The sequence below is a fragment of the Cupressus sempervirens genome, chromosome 5, assembly GCF_028749045.1.
Source record: "Cupressus sempervirens isolate cs-2001-9-10 chromosome 5, ASM2874904v1, whole genome shotgun sequence".
Classification (NCBI taxonomy): domain Eukaryota; kingdom Viridiplantae; phylum Streptophyta; class Pinopsida; order Cupressales; family Cupressaceae; genus Cupressus; species Cupressus sempervirens.
The window spans coordinates 554967989-554991785 of record NC_143122.1 but is presented as its reverse complement, the minus strand read 5'-3'; the positions used below and the strand labels follow the sequence as shown (position 1 = coordinate 554991785).

The 23797-nt window shown below is 35.4% G+C and overlaps 1 protein-coding gene across 1 annotated transcript in view; it reads left to right on the top strand.

The window, feature by feature from the left end:
* The window catches only part of LOC149557138 (ATP-dependent Clp protease ATP-binding subunit CLPT1, chloroplastic-like), a 42826-nt gene extending 27846 nt beyond the window's left edge, over nt 1–14980 (top strand). Inside the window, exons 4-6 of the mRNA XM_089831854.1 lie at nt 6975–7157; nt 14370–14497; nt 14650–14980. Coding sequence (XP_089687980.1) covers nt 6975–7157; nt 14370–14497; nt 14650–14712 — 374 coding nt within the window. The 3' untranslated portion in view covers nt 14713–14980. The remainder of the gene's footprint in view (nt 1–6974; nt 7158–14369; nt 14498–14649) is intronic.
* The last annotated feature ends 8817 nt before the right edge of the window (nt 14981–23797 follow it).

Genomic DNA, 23797 nt, shown 5'->3' with positions numbered 1-23797 from the left:
TCCAAGACATAAGAAGAGGAGGATAAGATATCTATGGTACTTTATGCTTCAGCTGTAGGAAGCTTGATGTATGCTATGGTATGTACAAGGTTAGCTATTGCATATGCAGTGGGAGTTGTTAGCAGATATATGAGTTATCCAAGAATTGAGCATTGGAATGCAGTTAAATGGATTCTCAAATATTTGAGAGGAACATCTAGAAAGTGTTTACATTTTGAGGGCTCTATTATTGATTTACAGGGCTATGTTGACTCAGATTTGGCAGGGGATATTGATACCAGACAGAGTACTACAGGTTATGTATTTATTGTTGGTGGGGCAGCTGTGAGCTGGGTTTCTAGGTTACAGAAGGTTAATGCTTTATCCACTATAGAGGCAGAGTATGTTGTTGCTACAGAGGTAGCCAAGGAGATGATAGGGCTTCAGTTCTTCATGGAAGAGTTGGGACATCCACAGAGGGATAACTATTTGTTCACCGATAGCTAGAGTGCCATTCATCTTGCAAAGAATTTAGCTTTGCATTTAAAAACAAAACACATACAGTTGTGGTACCATTTCATTTGGTCAGTTTTGGATGATGGACAGTTAAAGTTGGAGAAGATACATATAGATGATAATCCAAGAGATATGTTTCCCAAGGTAGTAACAAGGGAGAAGCTGAACTCCTCTTCAACTTCAGTTAGTCTTTTAGACTGAACAAAATAAAAGAACAAGAGTCCGAGTGGTTTGATATTCCAGTGAGAGCTACATGTTTAGCAGTGCTATGATTAGTCTCCAAGTGGGAGGTTATTATTGTGGAGTCTGATTAATCTCCAAGTGGGAGATTGTTTGTGAAGTGGAGCCTAAGTAGACTTAGAGGTTTATTTGGCGCGATTTCCCTCCAGATTATTTCTATGGGGGTTTAGGTGTAGCGTCCCCAAGACGGGGTTAAGGGGCAGCATCCCTGCGGGGTCCTAGGGTAGTGCCCTAGGTGCGCTCCCTGTCGCAATACAAGGTGGAGTCGAGGGGCAACGCCCCTGCGGGGTTTTTTGGGGGAAGCACTCCCGAAGCCAAAATGACCTTATATTGTAAAAGGCATTGGCTACTATTTGTATATTATTCTAGCCCTAATTTTGTAAGCGGCAAAAAGCTTGTATAAAAAGGCTTAGGTTTAGGGATTTTCATAATGTGTGATGCGAAAATTGGTTCTTGAGGTGGTATTGAGTTGTAAGGGTTTACAAATTGTAATCAAGTTGTAATCATTGGATCATAATAATATTGGACCTGCTGTTGGTGGACGTAGCCCAGGGATTGGGTGAACCATGTTAAATCTTGGTGTCTTGTGTTTTCTTATGTGCGATCTATTATTTTCTGATATTGGTTATATTTGCATGTAACTGTTATTTCTGTCTGAGGTTAATCCTAACACATATCTCTTGTATAGATTGTATAACATTGTATGAGCAGTGAACTCCTTTTGTAATACAACTCCTAACAGAGTTGAGACCTCTAACAATGTCTAGTCTTCTAACAAGGACTAATGCACTAAATGAATGTAATAGACTCCTAACATGGTCAACACTCCTAATAGAGTATTTTTTATTAGTACACTATCTTGTGGGTTCCATCCCCACCAGGGTTTTCCCTTGGCCAAGGTTTCCCTAGTTGACAAACATGGTGTTATGAGTTTCATTGTGTTATGTACTTTACTTTTTAGTTTACTCATTTATGCAAGTATATGGTTATGTGCTGGAATCTATTGTTGGTCAAAAAGTGTTGGAACATTGATGCACCCCCCCCTCTTAGTATTCTCTATTTCTAACAACAATTTCTAAGCCGACCCGAAATTTTTGAAAATTGCAAAATTACAAAAACTTAGGCAAAAAAATGGCAAATTGACACTTTTATCAAACATTTGTAAATATACAAATTTCTTAAAATATTCTTAAACACACACAAGCACCAAATTTGTGGAATTTATGACTAGGGACGGAGGAAATAGCAAAAACTCGGGGAAAAAATTGGCAAATTGACACTTTTGTCGAACATTTGTAAATATATAAATTTCTTAAAATGTTCTTAAACACACACACACATGCTGCAAATTTGTGGAATTAACAAATAGGGACTGAGGCTGGAGCAATAACGAGTAGTGATGGAGCAATAATGAGCAACCAAAACTGACGAAAGTCAATTTTACTCAAAAAACAGCATAAAAGTGATGGAAACCTAAAACATGAATTATTCAAACTTAAATATTCTTAGCACTCTTTGATCCAATCAACTTAGCACTCTTTGATAGCACTCAATCTATCTTGAGTTTGATTCTGGAATTGTCAAGCCCTCTCAGGCTTGACCTGATCTTCCACTTTGCAACTGTCTCATGGATTGCCCATTGCTCACTTTGATCATAACAGAACCTGATCTCGCTGTTTACCCTTCATGACTTGGACACCACAACCAACTTGAGGCTTGACTCTCAAATTGTTGCTAACCTACTCCTAAACTAACACCTAATGATAGTCAAAGCAAAAAGACTTGGTCCCCATTTGCAATGGTGCGATGGTGTGTAAACCTCACAGCAGGTAGGAAAAGACCCTGCCCTTCCATAGCTTAGCCCACCATGTGGGCCCAAAGTATGTCTAGGTTCCAAGTACTAACTAGTCTTCAAAATTAATATCTTGATATATTTGGTGGATTATTGCTGATATTTCTTCAACGAATTAATGTTTAAGAGTTGCTTGAGTGAATTGATGCTTAGCTTATTAGTAGATGAATGAATGCATAAATATTGCTTGAATTGATGCACGAATGTTTGATGTTAGAACGTTTGATACTTGAATAAGTGATTGATTGACTGTAGTTAAATGATTTGTTTTTGAATGATTCAGGATTGTATAATTGTTTGATTGATTGAATGTTGTTGAATGACTGATGTTAGTACAAAGTTCAAAAATCAGACTAGATGTGGACTCTACAAGTGAAAGAGGACTCGGACTTGGGACTCAACAAAGAAGAAAATCAGAATTGTACAAAAAACCAAAAGAAATTAATGCATACAGAGAACATAAGAGCCGTAATTAAAACATTACATGTCATATGATCGTCAAACAGTCAGTTTTTGAAATTTCAATGAGAAGGACAACTAAGTAAAATCTACATCTCTTTCCTCTCCTAATGTAGCTCAATATTTGAGGCCTCAAACTAGTATGTGCTATGGTTTCAAAACAAGGATTTCTTTTTGTTCTTCAAAATCAAAACTATTTCTGTGCTCCTCCATTGCTTCCAATTCTGCTACTTGTTTTTTGAATCTTTGATCTCATATGCCCGCTTTTTTCAAACTCTACTTCACAATGTAGATCTGTTTTAGGCACCAGAGAGCATAATTAAATGGTGAAAAAAATGTGGTTTTGAAGTGGTTGGGCGTTTCCAGACATGCACAAGAGTCCCTAGGCCAGGACTCTCGAGTTTGACCCAACAGTGCACAGGGTGTAGTCGAAATCTTAGGCATTTTGGGGAAAGACTCGTTTTAGACACAACTTGCAAGTCCATGGAGAGTTAACTTGGAGAGCCATTAGACTCACGAGTCTCGTGATTCCCAGCAAATGCCAAGCAATTTTTCAAACTCTGGTTAGTATGATTAAATGATTTATTTATTTGATGATTGAATATTTCACGATATTGGCATCCATAGGGAACTTGAGTGCCCAAGACGCACTTGGGTTAAATCTGGGCACACTTGTGTTTGTCTGTGTCAAAAAATCCCTTGCAACCCCAATTTCGACCTATTAACCTCTTTTTTGGTCATTTTTGTCATTTCATTCCTCTTTCAAGCGTTTTTCATCATTTTAGCTTGGTTTTACATATGCTGCATTTTTCTTCAAAGGTGAATGCTATTGAGGAGTGTGACATGCTCCAAAGGCTTAGAAATCATTGGAGATTGCAGATCTAGCATTTGTAGGTGATTGAATCTTCATTTTATTTAATATTTTAATGATCTTCTCAAGATATTTTAAAAAAATTTCAAGTTTAAAGTTATTTTAAAGAAGTTCTGAACACTTTTTTATACTTTGTATCTATATTTTATGGGGTTATAATGCCTTTTTTTTCAATAGCGTCCTCCTTTATATGTTCATTATTCAGACACAAGGGTTAGAAGGGGAAGTTTTAGTTCAGTTGCCCAAGAGAACCCTTTTAACATTGATGTAGCTTCAACACTTTGGGTTTATACAACAGTGAGTAAAGGCTCAACCTGGTGGTGGGGGGTTATCTTTTGTGCTTTAACCATTGCAACATAGAGTATTCAAGCTTATACTTTCAAGTGAAAGCTCACTTCTGTGCCATCCTTTGAAAAGGAACGAAACCTTGTCAGTGGCCTGATAAAAAAGGACTGCCAAAGTGTCTAATCCTACAATATATTAAAGAACAACAGAAAGCTGATAGGAGAAGAACAAAGCAAAGACCAATAATTCCCTTGCCAACACAAGCTTGAGGAGGCCTCCTTGTGACTTGGGGAAAATTCGTCTGGCCCACCTTTTATGCCAATACCATCACCTTCTGAACCATAATTTTACATGAAAAGTGGCCCATTTAATAGGGCCTTCAAAAATGTAAATTAGAGAGGTTGCAGCTCAGAGTGTTGCTGATTTCATTTATGCCAATGGGCTTCCGTTCAACATTTTTAGAGCACCTTGGTTGAACGAGACGGTAAATATCTCTTGTGAACCACCTAATTGGTGAAGGAGAAAACTTCAGCTTCAGCAGATTAGAGATTGATCAAGGTTACATAGTCGGGAACAGGTGTGTCCTTTTCCAATGGATGGAAAGATTTTGAAAATAGGCCATTGATCAATGTTATATTAATGTCTCCTAAAGGGACGGATATTCTTGGAGGCAGTGGATTGTGAGGGGCAAGTAAAAGATGCAAGTTTTTTCCAATATCATCATACAATCACTTGAGATGGTGTAGGCTACAAATGTTGCCCAAGTCATTGCAGACAATGCTAAAAATTGTATGACAGCTGTGGCTATAAGGGAGGCCACAAGTAATCACATTTTTTGGACATCATGTATAATCCACATGTCAATTTGATCATGCCAAAGATTAGCACACAAATTGAATCGGTGAATAAAGTCTACATGGAGGCTGAGGAGATTCAAACTTCTGTGACTAATCATCACATGTCACAAGCCATATTCAAGACCTCCACGTTGGAGTTGTTAAAGTTAGTTTAAGTTTTTTATATAGTTTTAATTTTTTTAGTAGTTTATATATGACATTAATTTTTTTATGTCGTGTTAGGTTGCCAAAGCATAATTTGCATCTGACACAATCATCTTAAGATGACTTGTGAAGGTGTGACATGCTTTAAGTGGAATAGTCATCAATACCTTGTGGAGTGTATAGAGGTAGGCAAACACAAAAAGAATAAACTAAAAGCGTTGATCCTTGATGATGAGGGAAATTTATGATGGCATGGACACCATGGTGGAGAACATAAAACCAATAATAGTGGATAAGGAACATACAAATACATTTTTCAAAGTTGTGGAAAGAATCATTGTTGACTAGGGGAACAACATGACTACCCCTTACATCTCTTAGCATATGCTTTGTTGCTAAGGTCGTACAACAGTCTTTTGCAATCAAAGTTCTCTCCAAAGTATTTATCTTCTTTCTTATTTTATTGTGTTTTATTTGATCATGATGCTATCCTATCGAAACATTTTAAGTTTATAATTTACTTTTTGACTTAGTTTTGATCCTTGAACAACGATCATAAAATTAAATACTAAATGTTGCATGCAAACTCAACAGGTTGCAAGTTCTTTAGCTAAGTGGAATTGGAGTACATACTCCTTGATCCACATGGTTAAGTGCAATCGTTTGGGTACAAAAAAGCCAAGGATTTGGTGACTCCACGTATATTCCAACCTTCGCCTATTGTCACATACAAAACTAGACTATGATGAGGGTGTGACAAGTAATTGCGACTAGACCATGAGTATGATGATTTAGATGCCACAGTTGTAGAACTGTCCATGTCTCTATAAATGAACAAGAGGCAGCTCTTGCATATGACACATACATAGTTAGTGCAAGTGGCATGGAGTGTGGTTAGAATGAAGTTGAACCAAATGCTGACCTTGATGCCTCTATGATGAAGATGAATATAGCAGTGAGTATTAAATATGAAATATGGTTTGCAATTTGATTTTTTTTTGTGGAATGACATTTTGAGACTTATGCAAATTATGAATATGATATATGAGGTATTATTTTATTAATAATTCTGTTGTCAATTATGAATTATGAGTATTACACTTCTAAATTGTTATTATATTTATAACTTTTATGTCTGAACATGCATGATGTATACATAAATTTTTAATATATATGCATACACACATGGAAGAAACCAAACCAGAATTGGCAACATAGAACAGAACTAGTCTATAATATAGGAGTCACTAACCAATACGAGTATTACTTATACTCTAACATTGTTGGGCCATATAGAGGAGCAATGTTTCACTTGTAACAGCTAGTTTTGTATTACATTCTTATTATTCCTTACCAACTGAATTTAGAAACAAACTTAAACAGTCACAAACCAGAGTGTTACTAATACTCTACATTGTTGGGCCATATAGAGGAGCAATGCTTCACTTGTAACGGCTAGTTTTGTATTACATTCTTATTACTCCTTACCAACTGAATTGAGAAACAAACTTGTAGTTGTCCACTAATGCATAACTGAGTACAATATGACCACATATATTCTAATTTAAATAGGTCGAAAAGCAGCATTGAAAGTATATTATGTCATTTCTTTTTTCTTGAACGGTAGAGATGTAACCTATTTGACATTTGTGCATTTTAATACTAAGGTTTTAATCAATTCATGCAATCATGGAAATTTTGGCAGAGCACTAGCTTTGAAGCAGCCAATTTTCAAGTTAGCTGATTGTGCTGATGGCTGTGTCACCTTTAGGTAACAGTAATGCTGCCAAGTTTTTAAGGGCAAATGGAGTGAATCTCTTCACTTTACGAGAAAAAGTAGTATCAGTGCTCGGAAAAGCTGATTCGCGTTATATGACCCCAAGAAAAGGGGTACAATTAACTGAACCTGCCCAGATGGCATTAGACTGGGCTATTGGTGAGAAGATCAAATCAGGTAATGAAGACTGGCAAAGATTTTGCATTTAAAGAAGTTTCTTTGTTACAATAATGTTCTTTTCTTAGCTTGTTAGTTTCTATTTGAATAATTATCGAGGTGCTAAAATCTCCCATTTTTAATCCACTTGCCTCTAATTTTCTTATGTAGTTCTATATTTGACATTGCTATCCTCATTTCCCATTTTAATTCAAATTTCTTTAGAAATTATTATTTAAATGAAACAGCCTTGCAGTCCATTTAGCAGATCAAAGCTCATTTTTAACTAACAGGGCCAAACTCACTTGTTACTCTATATTATTGGGTTGTGGGACTATAGAGAGAGGAAAAACAGTTCATAACATGTGCCTATGCGGAGTTCATCTAATATATATCTGTAGGTGGCTTATTTCCACTTGAGATGTATATTGAGAACATTTAGGATGTTGAAGGGTAACCTGCTCATTTTTTGTTTCCATTTCCTGCAAGTCAAGTTATACAAGTTAAAAGTTCAGTTTTTCAAGGGGATGGGTTTACTTGGCCTCATGTTATTGGGAAAAGCAGTTAAGAGCATTAAAGTAATTTCCTCTTTGTGTCAATGAGAAATTATATTAAACAGAAGATGAAAATATGGGTGCACATGCTGCAGAAGAAAGGTTGTAGAGAAACATAAATATACAATTTCAGTTTCAATTCAACTAGTCTCTCTTAAAATAGAGAAAATAAATTCAAATTACCCAATACATACACAGTTGGCTTAAGCCAAGATCCTAGTATGATACGACAACGAACATTAAAATGCACACTAATGAATAATGCAATGACACATTATCTATATGATAGGTTGCTATTGTCAATCCGTTCATGGAGAGGGTAAAGGGAGTAAGGATCTGTCTTGCAATAAGTTAGAAATAATAACTTGAAAAATATACTCAAGGTCAAGAAAGTAGAAAGAACAGATTAGACAACTGCATGTTCTACCCCCAAAACTGATAGTTATCCTGACCAAAACGTCTTTAAATTTACATCCTCTTTATGTTTTTCATGACATGAAAAATTGAAACTATCTGGACGTTGAGAGAGAATGGTGGTTGAAGAGTCCACTTTTTTACTCTTGTTCAGTTCCAATAAATATTTTGAGTTCACTATTTTGAAGTCAAATGGTTATTGCCACAGCTTGTAGAGGCTACCCCTGTTCTGACTTAAAAACCTTTGCATCATTTTTTTGTTTAATATTATGTTTTCTTCATAAGGTTTGATACTAGTAGTAGAAGAAAGAAGACAATATAGTTCGGAACTTAGTTTAACAATGCTTGCAACTAATAGAATGAAAGCCAAATAGTAGTTTTTTCAAGAAACATTCAGAACACACCCAAAAATACTTAGACATCATCCTCAGATGGTTACACTTATTTTCTGCTTTGATTAAGGTATTGCTGAACAATAACACAGAGAATGACCAGACAGCCAATCTGTTTCCGTTTACAGCTAGCACGTATGTCACAGAAAGTTTTTTCAGCATGCAAGACCTTCAGTCTTCACTCCTCTCAGCCAACCATCCCCTGTTGTTGTGCTAACAAGACTTAGAGATTCTTAAATTCCCAGTATCATCTTACGGTACAGATTGAAAGAACTGGAGTTTCTGTAGTCTGTATACAATCTATTTTGAATGAGTTCAGCAAACTCGATATGTCTGAAGGTGTAACCTCATAGGAGTTTATTCAGTCATTTGCATCTGTCATTTTTTCATTGCTATAGTTCCCAGAAATATTTAAGACGACATTCCACGGGTCCTAAGACATTCACAATTATGCTGTGTCTCCATTTGTCCAATGAATGACAACCACAGTCACACACTCTACATTCACCTCCCATACATAAATTCCTCAAAACCATAGTTACAAGACTTGGACTGGCCTCGAACTTGGCAAGCTAAATCCAAGGACCAGTATTAGCCTACAAGGACCAAGTGAGAGGCTAAATCCATTGACTCAAACGTTTGGTCAAGGACATTACATCCTTAGAGATATGTGTATTTAAATGTGAATCCCAAGGATGGACAAGGGCCACTTATACCTGTCAGGGATTAGCTGCAACAAAAATAAAAGAAAAAATGCACAAGTATAATACAAAGGAGGCCTTATGTATGCCCCCTCCTTATGCTGACTATTTATCTATAGGCATTATCACGAAGAGATTTAAGGATACCTACTTCTAGCAACAAGGAGATATCCTTAAACAACAATATATGCCACAAACTCAGCTAAGAGTGTCGACTCTTACAAGCTAAGAAAATACATAATTGTGAAAGGATATTTTTCTTATGAGAAGAGATCCTTGACTGGAAGATCTTGATAAGACACCTACTTTCAAGAGGAATGGTTGAACAAGGATGACATCTTCAAGACAAAAAGGGAAATGAGAACAAGAATGCATCTATTTAGCTCCCTGTTCCCATGTGAAATAGAATTTTTTGATGAAGGATGACAAACTTTGAATCACCTAGTAAGGGTAAATGTTTAATATGAACATAGTTTTGCAAATAGGAAAGAGGGATTAGGGACATACACCTCTTGTATGTAAGAGAGAATCCCAATCAAGACAACAATTCCTTGTAGGAAAATAATGTCACATGATAAACAAATGCAACTATACTAAGGAAAGTAGATCCTTAGACAAAAGCGAGAGAATTTACAAGCAACCCTGCCCCCCAGGTGTAAGGGTAGGATACCTCATAAAATATGCAACTCACAACAATATATGCTAGAAAAAATATCACATATGAAGTAGACGATACAGAAAGGATGATACTATCCATTATTATTAAATGATAAGCGTATGAATGCAAGACATGGGAATAATTTGTGAAGCAAAGACAATCCTATCTTGCATGAAACAAAGTATGACATGCCAAAAATAAGAATGTATCATAAAATAATGCAAAGCTATATGAAACTGAAAAGCAAGATTAAATGCTACCATGTTATACCTACTTGGTGATCGTCTCAATACAAGATAAGCACTTCCACGTAAGGACATCATAGTATACAAGAGAGGAACAACAAAGAGAATGGATTCTTGAGAGAAATGAGAAAGAATATCCAATATATGCCCTAAATGAGAGATCTTTCATAACAAAGATGTACTTTCGGGCAAACATAAGGTTGCAACATGGGATATAAATATCTTTGTGTTAAACATAAATCCATGTAAGATTGAACATCAAACTATAAAATAATGCAAGTTCATAAGTGATATTGGATGTATTGAAGAAGAAAAGAAGAGGACACACTATGCCTCCCTACGTGGTTTCAGTTTATACTAGACATTTGACTACAAGCAAACATAAGATTGCACTCGGGATGTTAATCCTTTTGTAACACAATAACTTCGTGCAGGAAAGGATGTCATCATATAAAAGGAAAACAAGTCAACAAAGGGAGAAAATGGATCATGCAATATAGATAGGAGAATGAAATAGAGTCCTTGCCCCCCAAGTGAGGAGACAAGGGAAAGGTTTATAATGTTGCTCAGAAATGATGACAAGGAGCTCACAAAGAATAAGCTAGCAATGTCACATGATGATGAGCAACATAATAGGAATGTAGATATATTAAATAGAATGATCATGAAAAAGATACCATTCATCATCACAATTCATTTGAAGTATACCATAATCAATGAATTTTTGAATTTTACATTGCAAATGATAACATTCACTAGTCTTATGGCTATAAACTTGATGAAACATACAAATGGAAGAATTGTTTTATTAAGAGGGTTGTGGAACTAGATGTTCAGTGGGAATGTTGGTCACATTAGTAAAATAAGAGGATCCTTTAGGTGGAAGTGGATTAAAATATAATGAGAACCATTCAACTTGCATGCATACATTCATCGAATGAAGGTGTGTGAGTTTCAAATTCAAGGATCTTGGTCTTGCTATAAAATGTTGGTGTGAAATCTAAGGTTCTTCAATCATCTTGAAGAGTTGATAGGCCACCTATATGTATTGGAGAAAGATTGAGAGAAGGAAACAAAGATGGAATAGGGTCAATTTGATAAAGAGCCTTATGCTCTAAGGTTGGATTTGTGAAAAGAAAGTTATCATGGTCACCTTTTTGAAAAAGCCCTAATTTGATTTGAGACGTATCTTGAAAGGAAAAAGAAAAAACATCGAGGATGTGATCCTCCACTTTTAAGGTACTCGTAGGAGGACAAACATAACTCATAAAAGCCTCAACTATAGAAGGAACATCAATGAAATTCATAGGAAGTTGTTGATCATGAGGAGAAAGGATCATATTATCGACCTCTTGTATCAAAGCAGCCTCCGGAGGAAAGGAATATTCCATATCCTTATCGAAGGGTTCATCCTAAATAGGATCATCAAAGGTAGATTGTGCTAGACAGGGGACACTTTAGCAGAGGAATAATCATTACTAAAACTGACTTCATGAGGTAGATACATTCGAGGAGAAAGGTCAACATATCACTTTTCAAGATCTCACCCTTTGGAGGGAGATGCTTTGAAGGAATGAACTCGTGTTGTGCTGAAATGTTTTCATGTGTGTGAGTGAGGTTGAGAAGGTGAACATTATGGGGATCAATTAAAGGAAGAACAAAAGTGTCATCATATGAATGAAATGGAACATCTTGAAGATCGTGAAGAAAACTTGAAATTGAACTAGCAAATGAAGATAAAAACTCCATTGAAAATGTAATATAATGACTATGAATGAAATATGTCTGTGTTTTTGGATTGTTTTAAACAAAATGCATTGCAATATATAAGAATAAATTAGATGTAGGATGCATTTTTTTTTTTGTTTTTTTCACAATGTGAATATAGTTAATGAAAGAATGCAATTAATGTAATCTAAATGAAAAGTAGAACCTATAAATTGAGACACAACATTACAAAGTGCATAAAAGCATATCTAAATGCAAAAGGATATCTATTACCAAAATTTGAAGCGGAAACAATGATGTGCAAGAATGCATGTAAAGAAAGACCACACAAGGAGGATCCGTCTACGCAATCAAGAAGGTATGTAATGTAAGAGTGACGGGGTCACCAAAATGTAATTGTGAAAATGGGATCCACCATTACAAATGTGGGAGGAATACAAAGATCCCTCCACAAGGGAAACCAGATTGGTACAAGGGGAAAGTACCAACATGTGATCTCCCTAGGTGTAAGGAATAACCTGTGTTTTGTTCCTCCTTTCCCTAAGATACGGAATCATAATGTTATGATGAAAATGAGTGCTATGAGACTAATTATGTAATTTGATTTTGTGAAAGAAGCATGAACTGACAAAATGGGAAGAACACTTACCAAGATACAAACTTGAAAATTTCCTGCCAAATTGAAGCGGAAACTGAAACTATCTGAGATTTGCACTATATTGGCCTTGGTCTGCAAACCCAAAAAAATTGGAGGCCTGAGGACAGGGATGACTTCCAAGGTCAAGGATGACTTAGGTCAACCTTGACCTGTTATAAGTCATCCTTGACCTGTTTTGCACAGAATTTTGAAACTCGAAAATTCTATCGGAAGCTGAAACCCTAGATCTGCAAATCCGATCTGAGCACCAGTAAATCGACAGCTACACACAATAGAGAGGGAATATTTGTTGGTGGAAAGGGGTTTCCCTCGATCAAGCCCCGCTTGAGGAATCAACCTTAAATTGAGATAAATATTGATAGAAAGAATGGTAACATGTAGTAGAAGTAAATGCAACAATGAAGAATACAATAGCAATGATGATGCAATTATGCTTGATATGTGATCAAGCATGCTAATGCAATCGCCTTGACTCAACACAAAATCAAAAGGAAATCATGTACAACAAAACCTCATGTGTGTTTGTGCATGCCATATGCCTCAATGATGAATGCTTGTATGGAAGTGGATCTTCTTCTTGACAGCCAAACTCCACTATCTCCAACGAAGAAAGAAGGTAGGTCTAAGAGAAGAAATGCATGATGGATGAAGATTTTGAATACTTGGATGGATGAAGAAAAATGCTTGCCTTGCTTGAGAACTCCTTGAATGCACCATGAGAGATTGAGCATAGATTGCTTGCGTAAATAATGGATAATGTAACGAAGTGAGAAGGCCTCCTTTTATACCAATTTCTAGCACCAAAATTGGAAGAGCCGACTGCATAAGGCAAGAAACATCAATATTTGACATTGGGCCCGAGATGTCATGGGGTAAAGCACTTGGGTAAGGGATGATCTTGTCCCTGACCTGGAAGTGTATAGCCCTTGAAATAGGTTCTAGACCTGAGAAATGTTGTGGGGTTGGACAAAAATGATGACACGCAGGGAAAATAGTTTGAAATGCATTTAAAGCATGAGTTATGTGGTTGGGGGAATAAATGGGAAGACATGCATAAAAATTGATGGCAACTTAGAGATTGGAGCAAGATTGGAGAAGAAAGGACCTAGATTATGTTATTAAATGCAAAAGGAGGTCCTAATGTACCAAACCAGACTAAGGAGGGTTAAAAGGTCTTACAAAGTGAGTGTACACTTTTTAAGACAGCACAGAAATATCATGCTATCAAATGATTTAGTATTACAAATCTTTAAATTTCTTAATTTTTTTCACGCATACTCAAAAAAGAATTCCACATATAATGTACCGTATTCTAGTAGCCGTACACCTGAAGCAGTAGCTAAATTCCACATATACATGTACTGTATTCTAGTAACCATATACCTGAAGTGGTAGCTAAGACTTTAGATGATCAACAATGAATCTCTTTGTACTAACCCAGATTTGCTTGTAGTTGTATTCCATCTTGTTTTGTAAGATGTATACTGTTTTTGATATCAAAATAATGGTAGATTGAAACCATATAATATATGCTACCTAAGCTAAAAGTTATAATGACGTAACAAAGCTGGCACCAACATTTAATGACAATAACATATAACCCTCAACTTCCTCCACCTGGAAAAAAACAGAAGTTGGAGTTCCATATGACACAACATATGAACAAAGAACATCCAAAATCAAAGAAAAGTAGGGAAGAAGTCTCTGTTCAAGCAGAACTGGAAAAAGGCAGGCCAGTAGTTATTAAATGTTCCATTATCTTTGGGTTTTTTCATCACATTTTTTCTGTTTGTAATTAATATATTAATGGTTTTTGGAATTGAATAGCGATCATCTTTCGGAGTGAAGTATGTTAATCTTCAGAAAACTCAACCGATATACAGGGAAAAGTGGTGAAGTAATAACACCTACTGATATGGTACTTGCAATCTGGGCTCAAAAGGGTTCTGCTGGTGAACTTGTATTGGCTGATTTTGGCTTTGACGATGAGAAACTAAAAGAACTTGAGTCTGTGAGTATCAATAACTCTACATCTTGGAAGGCATTTCTTTTATGTTAAAACATTCCAATTTTAAACTGATCTCTTTTTGTTGTGATAGCTTTGGACAATCATTTACTTTCTGGAGCACTAATCCTGTATAAACATTGACGACTTTATTGCAGATGGGGGAGGAAATGGGTGTAGGACCAAAGCGAATTGTTTCTTTGCCTGCCCTATCCAGATAAGGTCACAAGAAATAAGGTTTTTGCAAGTGTGCAAACTTTAGCTTGTTCGGAAGTAAATGCTCTTTCAGCACAGTTTGTTGATCCTAGAAGAAAGTATTGTACGGTGTATTTTTTCCATTCAAAGAATTTTGCTTTTTTCAAATATGTGGAAATCCCCGTCTTTATTGCGAAAAGAATAAGTGACTCAGAACTGCTGAAATAAAACTTCATTACGTACATGCAATGGCCATTTTATAAAAAAGTAAATCACAATAAATATTTCTGACTACATGCAAAGTAATCAATTAGATTTATTGTAAGTTTTTCTTCATTTGTTTGGTAGTAGCTACAATGAGAGCATATCAAGCCCATAATGCACTTGTATTTGTTGGAAAGACATATTATGCTTGGGACTGCAGAGGCGTCAATACCCCATTGTTGATGCTATCATGCTAATGGGAGATAGAAGGTTTGACTCCTCGCTGAACCATGTAAGTAATATGGTCATCAAAGGCAGACTAGGAGTCTTGAGCGGACAAATGTGCCTTGAAGTTGGGTGTTGAAAGGATATTCTACAGTTTCGATTGGATAGTATAGGTGCTCAGTAGTTCAGTTTAGCATCCTAATAGGAAGTCTCGGGCTTGTGTGCTAGCTGGTCAATGAAAAATAGAGGTGGATACGTATACGTCATGGATATATACTAATATGCGTTTTTAAAGCCAACTGACAGTTGTCTTGCGACAGACAACCATACCCATTCCATATTGAAAAGGTTTCCAACCAGTAGCCTAATATTTTAAGCAGCAAACAACCATCTTATTATTTCGAGTCACTAACCAAGAATTTGTGTTTACCACAGGTGATTCGAGCTTACACCAGGTGGAAACGTGATTAATTTTGGCCTGATATCTCAAATGTTAAACAAAGTTCTAATTTCTGCAACAACGAATTTAGACAGTGGAAATGATATTTATCAGGACTTTATAAGAGCACCAATACAAATTCATTTGTAACGATTGAGATTTTAAATATTGTAATTGACCAATAATACTTATTTATCATGGATTGTAGAAAACTACTTATTATTACCAATAATACAGATGAAATAACGTAAGAACATTGTAAATATCATACATAAAACAGTGGAGAATAGTATCATTAAAAATATTAGTTAAATAAAAGTACATTGACCATACTTAAGAAAATAGACAATATAGAAGGTACATGGATGCTTTTGTCTTTAGTGATAATAGTAAAGAGGAGAACACAAACATGCTCAATAATGCCACTAACACTTTGTTGGATAATTTCGAGTCTATTTAGTGGCTAATCATCAAATCATGGATCTAAAGGATAGGGTGGGCTCTGTGGAGGAAAGGAGTGACGAAAAACGGTTTCTTGAGGTTGTTGATAAGGAGAATTCCATGATGGGTTTTGTGATGGACATGGTGGCTTTCTATAGGATGGAGGCAAAGGTGCTGGAACTAGACAATAAGGTAAATGACATTGAGAATGCTCTAAAAAACATTGTTGATAAGAGTTACAAGATTCTTAAAGCTTCCAACGAGCACATTAAGATTCTAATCAACAAGCTGGAAAATTTTGCTTGGGAGAAGGCTATTGTAGTTGTTCCCGAGGATCATGGTTGTGCCATTGAGAGAAAGGAAAGGACTGGGAGAAGGACCATATCTAACACTAGGAAGATGGCCGTGACTGCCACTTCAACCATGAGTCAAATTAAGGACGTTGCTGAGAAGATGGACCAACTCGAGGAGCAAGTAGTAGAGGTGTTGAAGAAAATGGGCTAGTTCCTAGTTGTTGTCCTTGTTCTATTTGTTTATTTTGTGTTGTTTGTTAGTGGTTGGGGTGTTGTCTTTTTGTTGCTAGCTTTGATCGTATGCTGACTCTGTCTCTTTTCTATCATGTTTTGTGTTATGAGCTTAATGTTTAATCTTTAGGATCTTTTGTATATGGTTTCAAGGGCCCTTCAAACCTATTTTCTTAATAAAAAACATAGTGATAAACTAAATCCAACAATAAAGAATGGGTACCTATACTTCACATTTGTAGAGCCATCCTAAAAATATCAACCAATAAGAAATTTACTATTAGGAAACTATTTTCAATATAATTACATCATGTTCTTCAACTATAGTGATTTTACTAATGGGAAACAATTATCAATATGATCATATCATGTTCTTGATCTATACAATGATCTCAAAGCCTTATATTACAATTTGTGGTGTTTGATCCCATGAACATAAACCATTGATTAGCACACACAACACATCAAATAAGATCAATGTTAACTAATAAGGGAAGTAATGCCTTGTAATTTCTAGTCTACAATCAAATGGACAATGTCAGTTTGAAAATGAACTTGTTTTTTACTATAATATTCCATAAGTACATTTTTATACATTGAACAATCATAGTGTATATGCACATATGAATGACATTCTCGATAATAATGATATGATGTCATCAAACATCATGTTCTTTTTAGATATATACATGCAAGTATCTCCACACACCATGAAGTACCATCTCCACACACCATGAAGAACCAAGTGCACCATGAAGAATTGAATAAACAATTTGAACATTTTCATTCTTTCTCCATGTATCGCATATGGTATATTAAAGGTTCTAACTAAAAAAATCAGTGTGATACTATATCCACCCTAAAACTGTCAGAAATATTAAATTGAGACATTATCAAATCATAAAGGATTAAACCAAGGACATTTAATTAAGATAAATCATTTCAAAGTGATCAAATAAATAAAATATAAAATTATTATGAGAAAAATAAGATTTATTGATCATTAAAGAAAAATAAATTAAAGAAAATCAAAGCTATTAAGTAATTAAGTAATTGATTTTAATTAATCACATACTTCACTTAATTAGTTAAATATAATTCCAAACCAATTCATGGGTACACATTGCTAAAATAAATCAATTACATGAATTTATAAATCCTAATTTCCCTCACCAACCACATGGGATAAAATTTGATCAACCAACAAGAATTAAGGACATTGCTCATATGGATCATCAAAATATTTGCAATCTTACCCACTCATATTGGCTTTGCAATCTTGATCACTCATTTTAAATGGTTGTCCCCTTATTTGAAACCATTTAAATAAAAGTTACTCTACCAATTGACTTAACCTTGACCATACCCCTAAGGCTTGGGAAAATATATAAATATTAAGCATTTCTACAACAAACCATCCATTCTCATTAGCATCATAACTATAGGCATTTTGATTGCATTAAATTCTTTAGAGTAATTGTGATTTCTTAGCGTAAGTAGTGCATTTTAGCTCAAGTTTGCATCTATAATCATACTAATTCATTAAATTTTGATTCTAGAGGTTGTCACTAGTGTGCTAATATGAGAGCATCATTAGTCCTTTTAGTTAGGAACCCATGAGGCAATTTTGAAGCTTTCAATTTTATAATTGCTTCATTGTTCATCATTTTTTGTCAAATTGCATTTCAAGTTAATGTTTCATGAAGGTACATTCAATTGACTACAAAATAACACCCACCATGGGGCCTTAGGCCCCAAATAATTAATTCATAATTGTATATTTAAATAGAATTCTTGCATCACAATTTGCTGTAGAACTAACATTTACAAACCTGACAATGCGTTTGATTATTCTTTTGGCGCATTTACATTGTCTTATGATGCATCTGAAATTTCCTACATCAGATTTGAATTTCCTTTCAACTCCTTTACAATGACTTTACTATGCATTTTTGGAGAATATTCTCTTCTGGTCTTTTCTTTTTCTATCAAATTCCTTTAGTTGAAAATCAATTAGTGCACTTTATCATCTTTTAACACCTTTGATTTTTCTTATCCTGCATTTTATTTTCTTTATAGCGCATTTTCAATTATTTACAACTCATTTAAATTTTCTAATAGCACTTCTACACAAATTTTGTGAAACAATAAAATTTGCAAAATTTGATGTCAATTTTAAATTTGTTTACATATGACAAGTCCTGAAAAGGTATATAAATTGAGACTTAAACTACTAGGACATTACAAAGAGATGGAGAGGAAATAATTAGGATGGTATGCACAAATTTTTTTTGATGCTAATTTACTAGAGGAACTTTTAGAGGATGAAATGACTATTTTTCATTCCCTTAGAGTAATATAAGCCTACTAGTCCAAATATCCATCATTAAATTGGATTTTTACTTAGTTTTTCAAAGTTGCAAGGTTGCATTTTCCTTTCAATTTTAATTTCCATAACTTTTCTTGGAGTGTGTTAAGCTAGCATTTGTGGAAGGGGATGCTAAGGAGTGAGAGCTTATTGTTGAGGTAAGCATGAATTGTAAAATCTAAATGCAAAATGTGCCTATCCTATGATGACATCGAATTGAGGTGAGCACCTAAACAAGTTTATATTGCTTAAATTAATTGTGGCAATTTATTTGAAAATCTAGCTTTTATATATATATATATATTTGGAATCTTTGACAACACATTAGAGATATGTTCTTACCTTTCTCAAGTTGATCAAATTCCCAAACAATGTGGATGAACAAACACACCTAAAGAAAAGAGCTTAAGCATTAAACTTGCTTAGATATTAGTACAAATAAATAACATTTGAGACTTAATCTCAAATTTAACTTACATTTTCAACCATACCAAGTTTATCCTGAAAGTGTTCAACTTTTACCCTAGAGAGAGGTTTGCTGAGAATGTCTATTGTCTGATCACATGTACTAATATGCGCCAATTGAATCACATTCCTTTCTACCATGTGTCCAACATCATGATAAGGAATCTCAATTTGTTTTGATCTATCAAGCAATACTAGATTCATTGAAAGCTTGATACAACTTTGATTGTTACAAATGATAATATGTAATAACCCCAACAGGTTATAACTTCTTCAAACACCAAAATCTTCTCTAGTTTAGTTCGACATTTTGTCGAACACTTTTCAAGCAAGATCTGATACCAATGTAATAACTCCAATGGGTTATAACTTCAATAAATACCAAACTCTTTACTAATTCAATTGTTTGACATTTTGTCAAACACTTTTCAAGAAAGCTCTGATACCGATGTAATATCCTCTTACAAGGAACTAATATGCAAGTGCAATTCTTTTGGTATTTTCAATTCAAATACATGGAAACTAGATATGAAATGCAAAACAATTGACATACAATAATGACTACAGTAATGCCAAAATTTGATTTTAAATTATCACAAAAAAATCATATGCTTATAAAATACAATGATAAATACTAATAGTTACAAGAGGAACCAGATAATAGTGATGCCCAAGAATGGAAATGAATCAAACATAGATACTACAACGCAACATTGTGCATGCATACTGTAGCAGCCAAAATCTATTCTTCAATTTAAGCACAAATAGAACTCTTGAATTGAAGCTCTCCTTAATACCAAATTCAATGGATATTTCACCACCTCAAATGGTTGCAACACTGAAGAGTTGACATTCTCCAATGGCTGATTGAAATCGAAAACCTAAGTTTCTTCTCCCAACTTAATATCAATGCAATTCACAATAATTGGATGATAAACAATGAAGCTCTCACCTCTATTTATATTTTTCCTTCACCCTTCTAGAAGGAAATAAAATATTTAATAATTGCATTCTCTAGAAGTTTCTCCCTTTCCAATAATTAATGTGCTTTTAGGAAATTAAATTACTAGAAGTTTCCCCCTTCCAATAATTAATGCACTCGTTAGAAGCTTCTCTCTTGCAATACAATAATTAATTGCGATTCTATAAAATTAAATTACTAGAAGTTTCCCCTTTGCAATAATTAATGCACTCTCAATTAATTAAATTAATTAAAATATAAAGTCACCTTTTTATTTTAATTTATTTAATGACTTTATAAGAAATTAATTTAATCAATTTCTCCTTATTTCTCCACTTAGCCTTCGGAGAATGTCAAAGCTAAGAACTCCACTGAGATGCTAAAGAGATGGGGACATTACGGTTTGCCCTCCTTGAAATTGCTTATCCTCAAGCAACTTCAAGTCTAGATGCTGCAAAATCTCCTCATTTTCCCATGTCGCATCCTCTACTGGAAGGTCCTTCCATTTCACCAAATACTCCCTTATAGTGTGTCGCCTCAACTTCCTTTCCTTGAAATCAATGATAGCCTCTGGCACCAATATCAATTTTCTCTCATCATCCAAGGATTGGAGCACTGTAGAAGGAACAATATGATGTCCTAGCGCCTTCTTGAGGCATGACACATGAAAAATGTTGTGCACCATGCTCTTTGCTGGAGATTCTAACTCATAAGCCACCTCTCCCACTTTCCTAATGAACCTGAATGGACCATAGTATCATGGCTTAAGTTTCTTAGCACCAATCTTCTTGAGAGTGGATTGACGGTAAGGCTGCAACATAAGATACACCATATCTCCAACCTCAAAAGTCCACTCTGTCCTCTTCTGGTCTGCATATTGCTTCTGCTGATTATGTGCCTTGGTTATATTATCCTCGAGAGTCTTAACAATGTCTTGACTCTCCTATAACAAATCACCTGCATTGGGCACTCTACTATCACTCAAAAGTAGATCCATAAAATTGGGTGCCTCATAGCCATACAGGGCCATAAACAGTGACATCTAAATAGACATGTGATAAGTGGTATTGTAGCAATACTCACAGAGATAAATCCACTTTACCCATGCCTTCTATTGCCCTGCTATATAATTTATGAGATATCCCTCCACCCATTTATTCACTATCTTTGTCTGACCATCTGTCTGAGGATGGTAGCTAGTACTCGAAGTGAGCTCTCTTACAGACAACTTGAATAGCTCCTGCCCAAAATGACTCATAAACCTGCTATCTCTGTCACTCACAATGCTCCGAGGTAAGCCATGTAGTCTGAATATCTCCTTGAAGAGCAACTCTTCCACCTATGTAGTAGTGTATGTAGCAGTGATTGGAAATAAGTGTGCAAACTTCATAAGGTGATCCACAACTACATATATGCAATCCCTACCTTAGGCTCGAGGCAATCCTGTGATGAAGTCCATAGATAAACACTCCCACTTCCTATTAGGAATCAGAAGTGGCTGTAGTAAATTGTTAAGATAGAAGTGTTCCTACTTGTTTTGCTGGCAGATGGGACACTCCCTAATATATTGAAGTACTTCTTCTTTGAGCCCTTTCCATGTGAAGCACTGTCTAATCTACCGGTATGTCTTGTAGAAATTAGGATGTCCTACCATAGGTGAATCATGAAAAGATTTTAGAACCATTCTCTTCACTATTGATCCTAGAACCAAAAATATTTGCCCTTTGTAAATGATGAGCTCATTCAAAAGGGTGTACCTGCTATCCTAAATAGTTCCATCTATGAATCCGACAATCCACACATCCTTTGCATACTCTACACGGATCAAGTGTCTCTAATCCTCTGATATATCTGTCAATAAGCTCAAATGGGGCTTATGTGATAAAGCATCAACAACTACATTCTGTGTCCCTTCAAAATATGTAATAGCAAAGTCATAGAACTATAACTTGGTCACCCACTTTTGCTGCCTATCATTGAGATCTCGATGCCCCAAAGAGTGTTTTAAGCTATTATGGTCAGTTTTGATACAAAATTTGCTACCCACCAAATATTGCTTGAATTTAGCCAAAGCATGCATAATGGCTAACATCTCCTTATCATATATGCTGAAGCTCTGCTCTGGCCCTCTTAATTTCTTGCTCTCATAAGAAATAGGGTGCTTCTCCTACATAAGCACCACTCCAATGCCCTCTCTGGAAGCATCACAGTGTAGCTCAAAAGGTTTGCTGAAATCTGGTAATGCTAACACTTGATAGGAATTCATCAACTCCTTAAATTTTTCAAAACACTCCCATGCCTTAGGAGTCCACAAGAAAGCTCCCTTTCTCATCAAATTTGTCAAGGGTGGTGCATGTTTAGAATATCAATCCACAAACCTCCTGTAGAAACCACATAATCCAAGAAAGCCCCTCAAATTTGTAAGGTTCACCAGTGAAGGCCAATCCACAATGGCACAAATCTTTTCAAGATCCATGCATACGCCTTCTACAGTAATGATGTGACCCAAATACAACAACTCTGTCATACCCAAATCACATTTTGACTCCTTTGCATACAAGGACTCTCTGCCCAATATTTCCAACACCGTGTCAAGGTGAACGAAGTGCTCCTCCCAAGATCTACTGCACACCAAGATATCATCGAAGAAGACAATTACAAATTTCCTCAATTGAGGATGGAAAACCCTATTCATTATTGCCTTAAAAGTAGCAGGAGTGTTAGTTAGCCCAAATGGCATAACTAAAAACTCAAAATGGCCATAATAACATCTAAAGGTTGTCTTCTCGATGTTCTATTCTCTAACTCTAATCTAGTGATAACCTAATCTCAAATCTATTTTTGAGAAGAAGCAAGTTCCATGAAGCTTATCTATCAACTCATTGATCCTGGGAATGGGGTACCTATTTTTAATTGTCTTCCTATTAAGCACCTTCTAATCAATGCACATCCTTAATGTCCCATCCTTCTTCTTCACCAACACCACTGAAGAAGCAAAAGGAGACTTACTTGGTCTAATGTGACCCATAACAAGTAACTCCTTTATAGTTTTTTCAATTTCATCCTTCAACCTCTTCGGATGCTTGTAAGGTGTAATCATGATGGGCTTAGCCCCTCCTCTAACTCAATGATGTGCTCAATACCCCTGTCTGGTGGTCTACTTGGTGGAATGTCACTAAAAACCTTAGAGTGTTTAACTCTAAGCTTTTGAATATTAGAAGGATATTTAGTTTTCTACCACCCCTCTTGTGATGGCATTAACATGCACTCTACTACCCACTCTACCTAATCATGTCGAATCAATCTAGCCATCTTCTAGAAAGAGACCATTCTGAAATCATTGTTCCTAATTGCCTTAAGAATCTATTTCTTCCCATTTACTTTAAACCTCATCTCCATCTCCTTGAGATTAAGAGTGAACTCACCAATATCATGCAACCAACTCATCCCAAGGATTATATCTGTATCTCCCATAGGCACAACA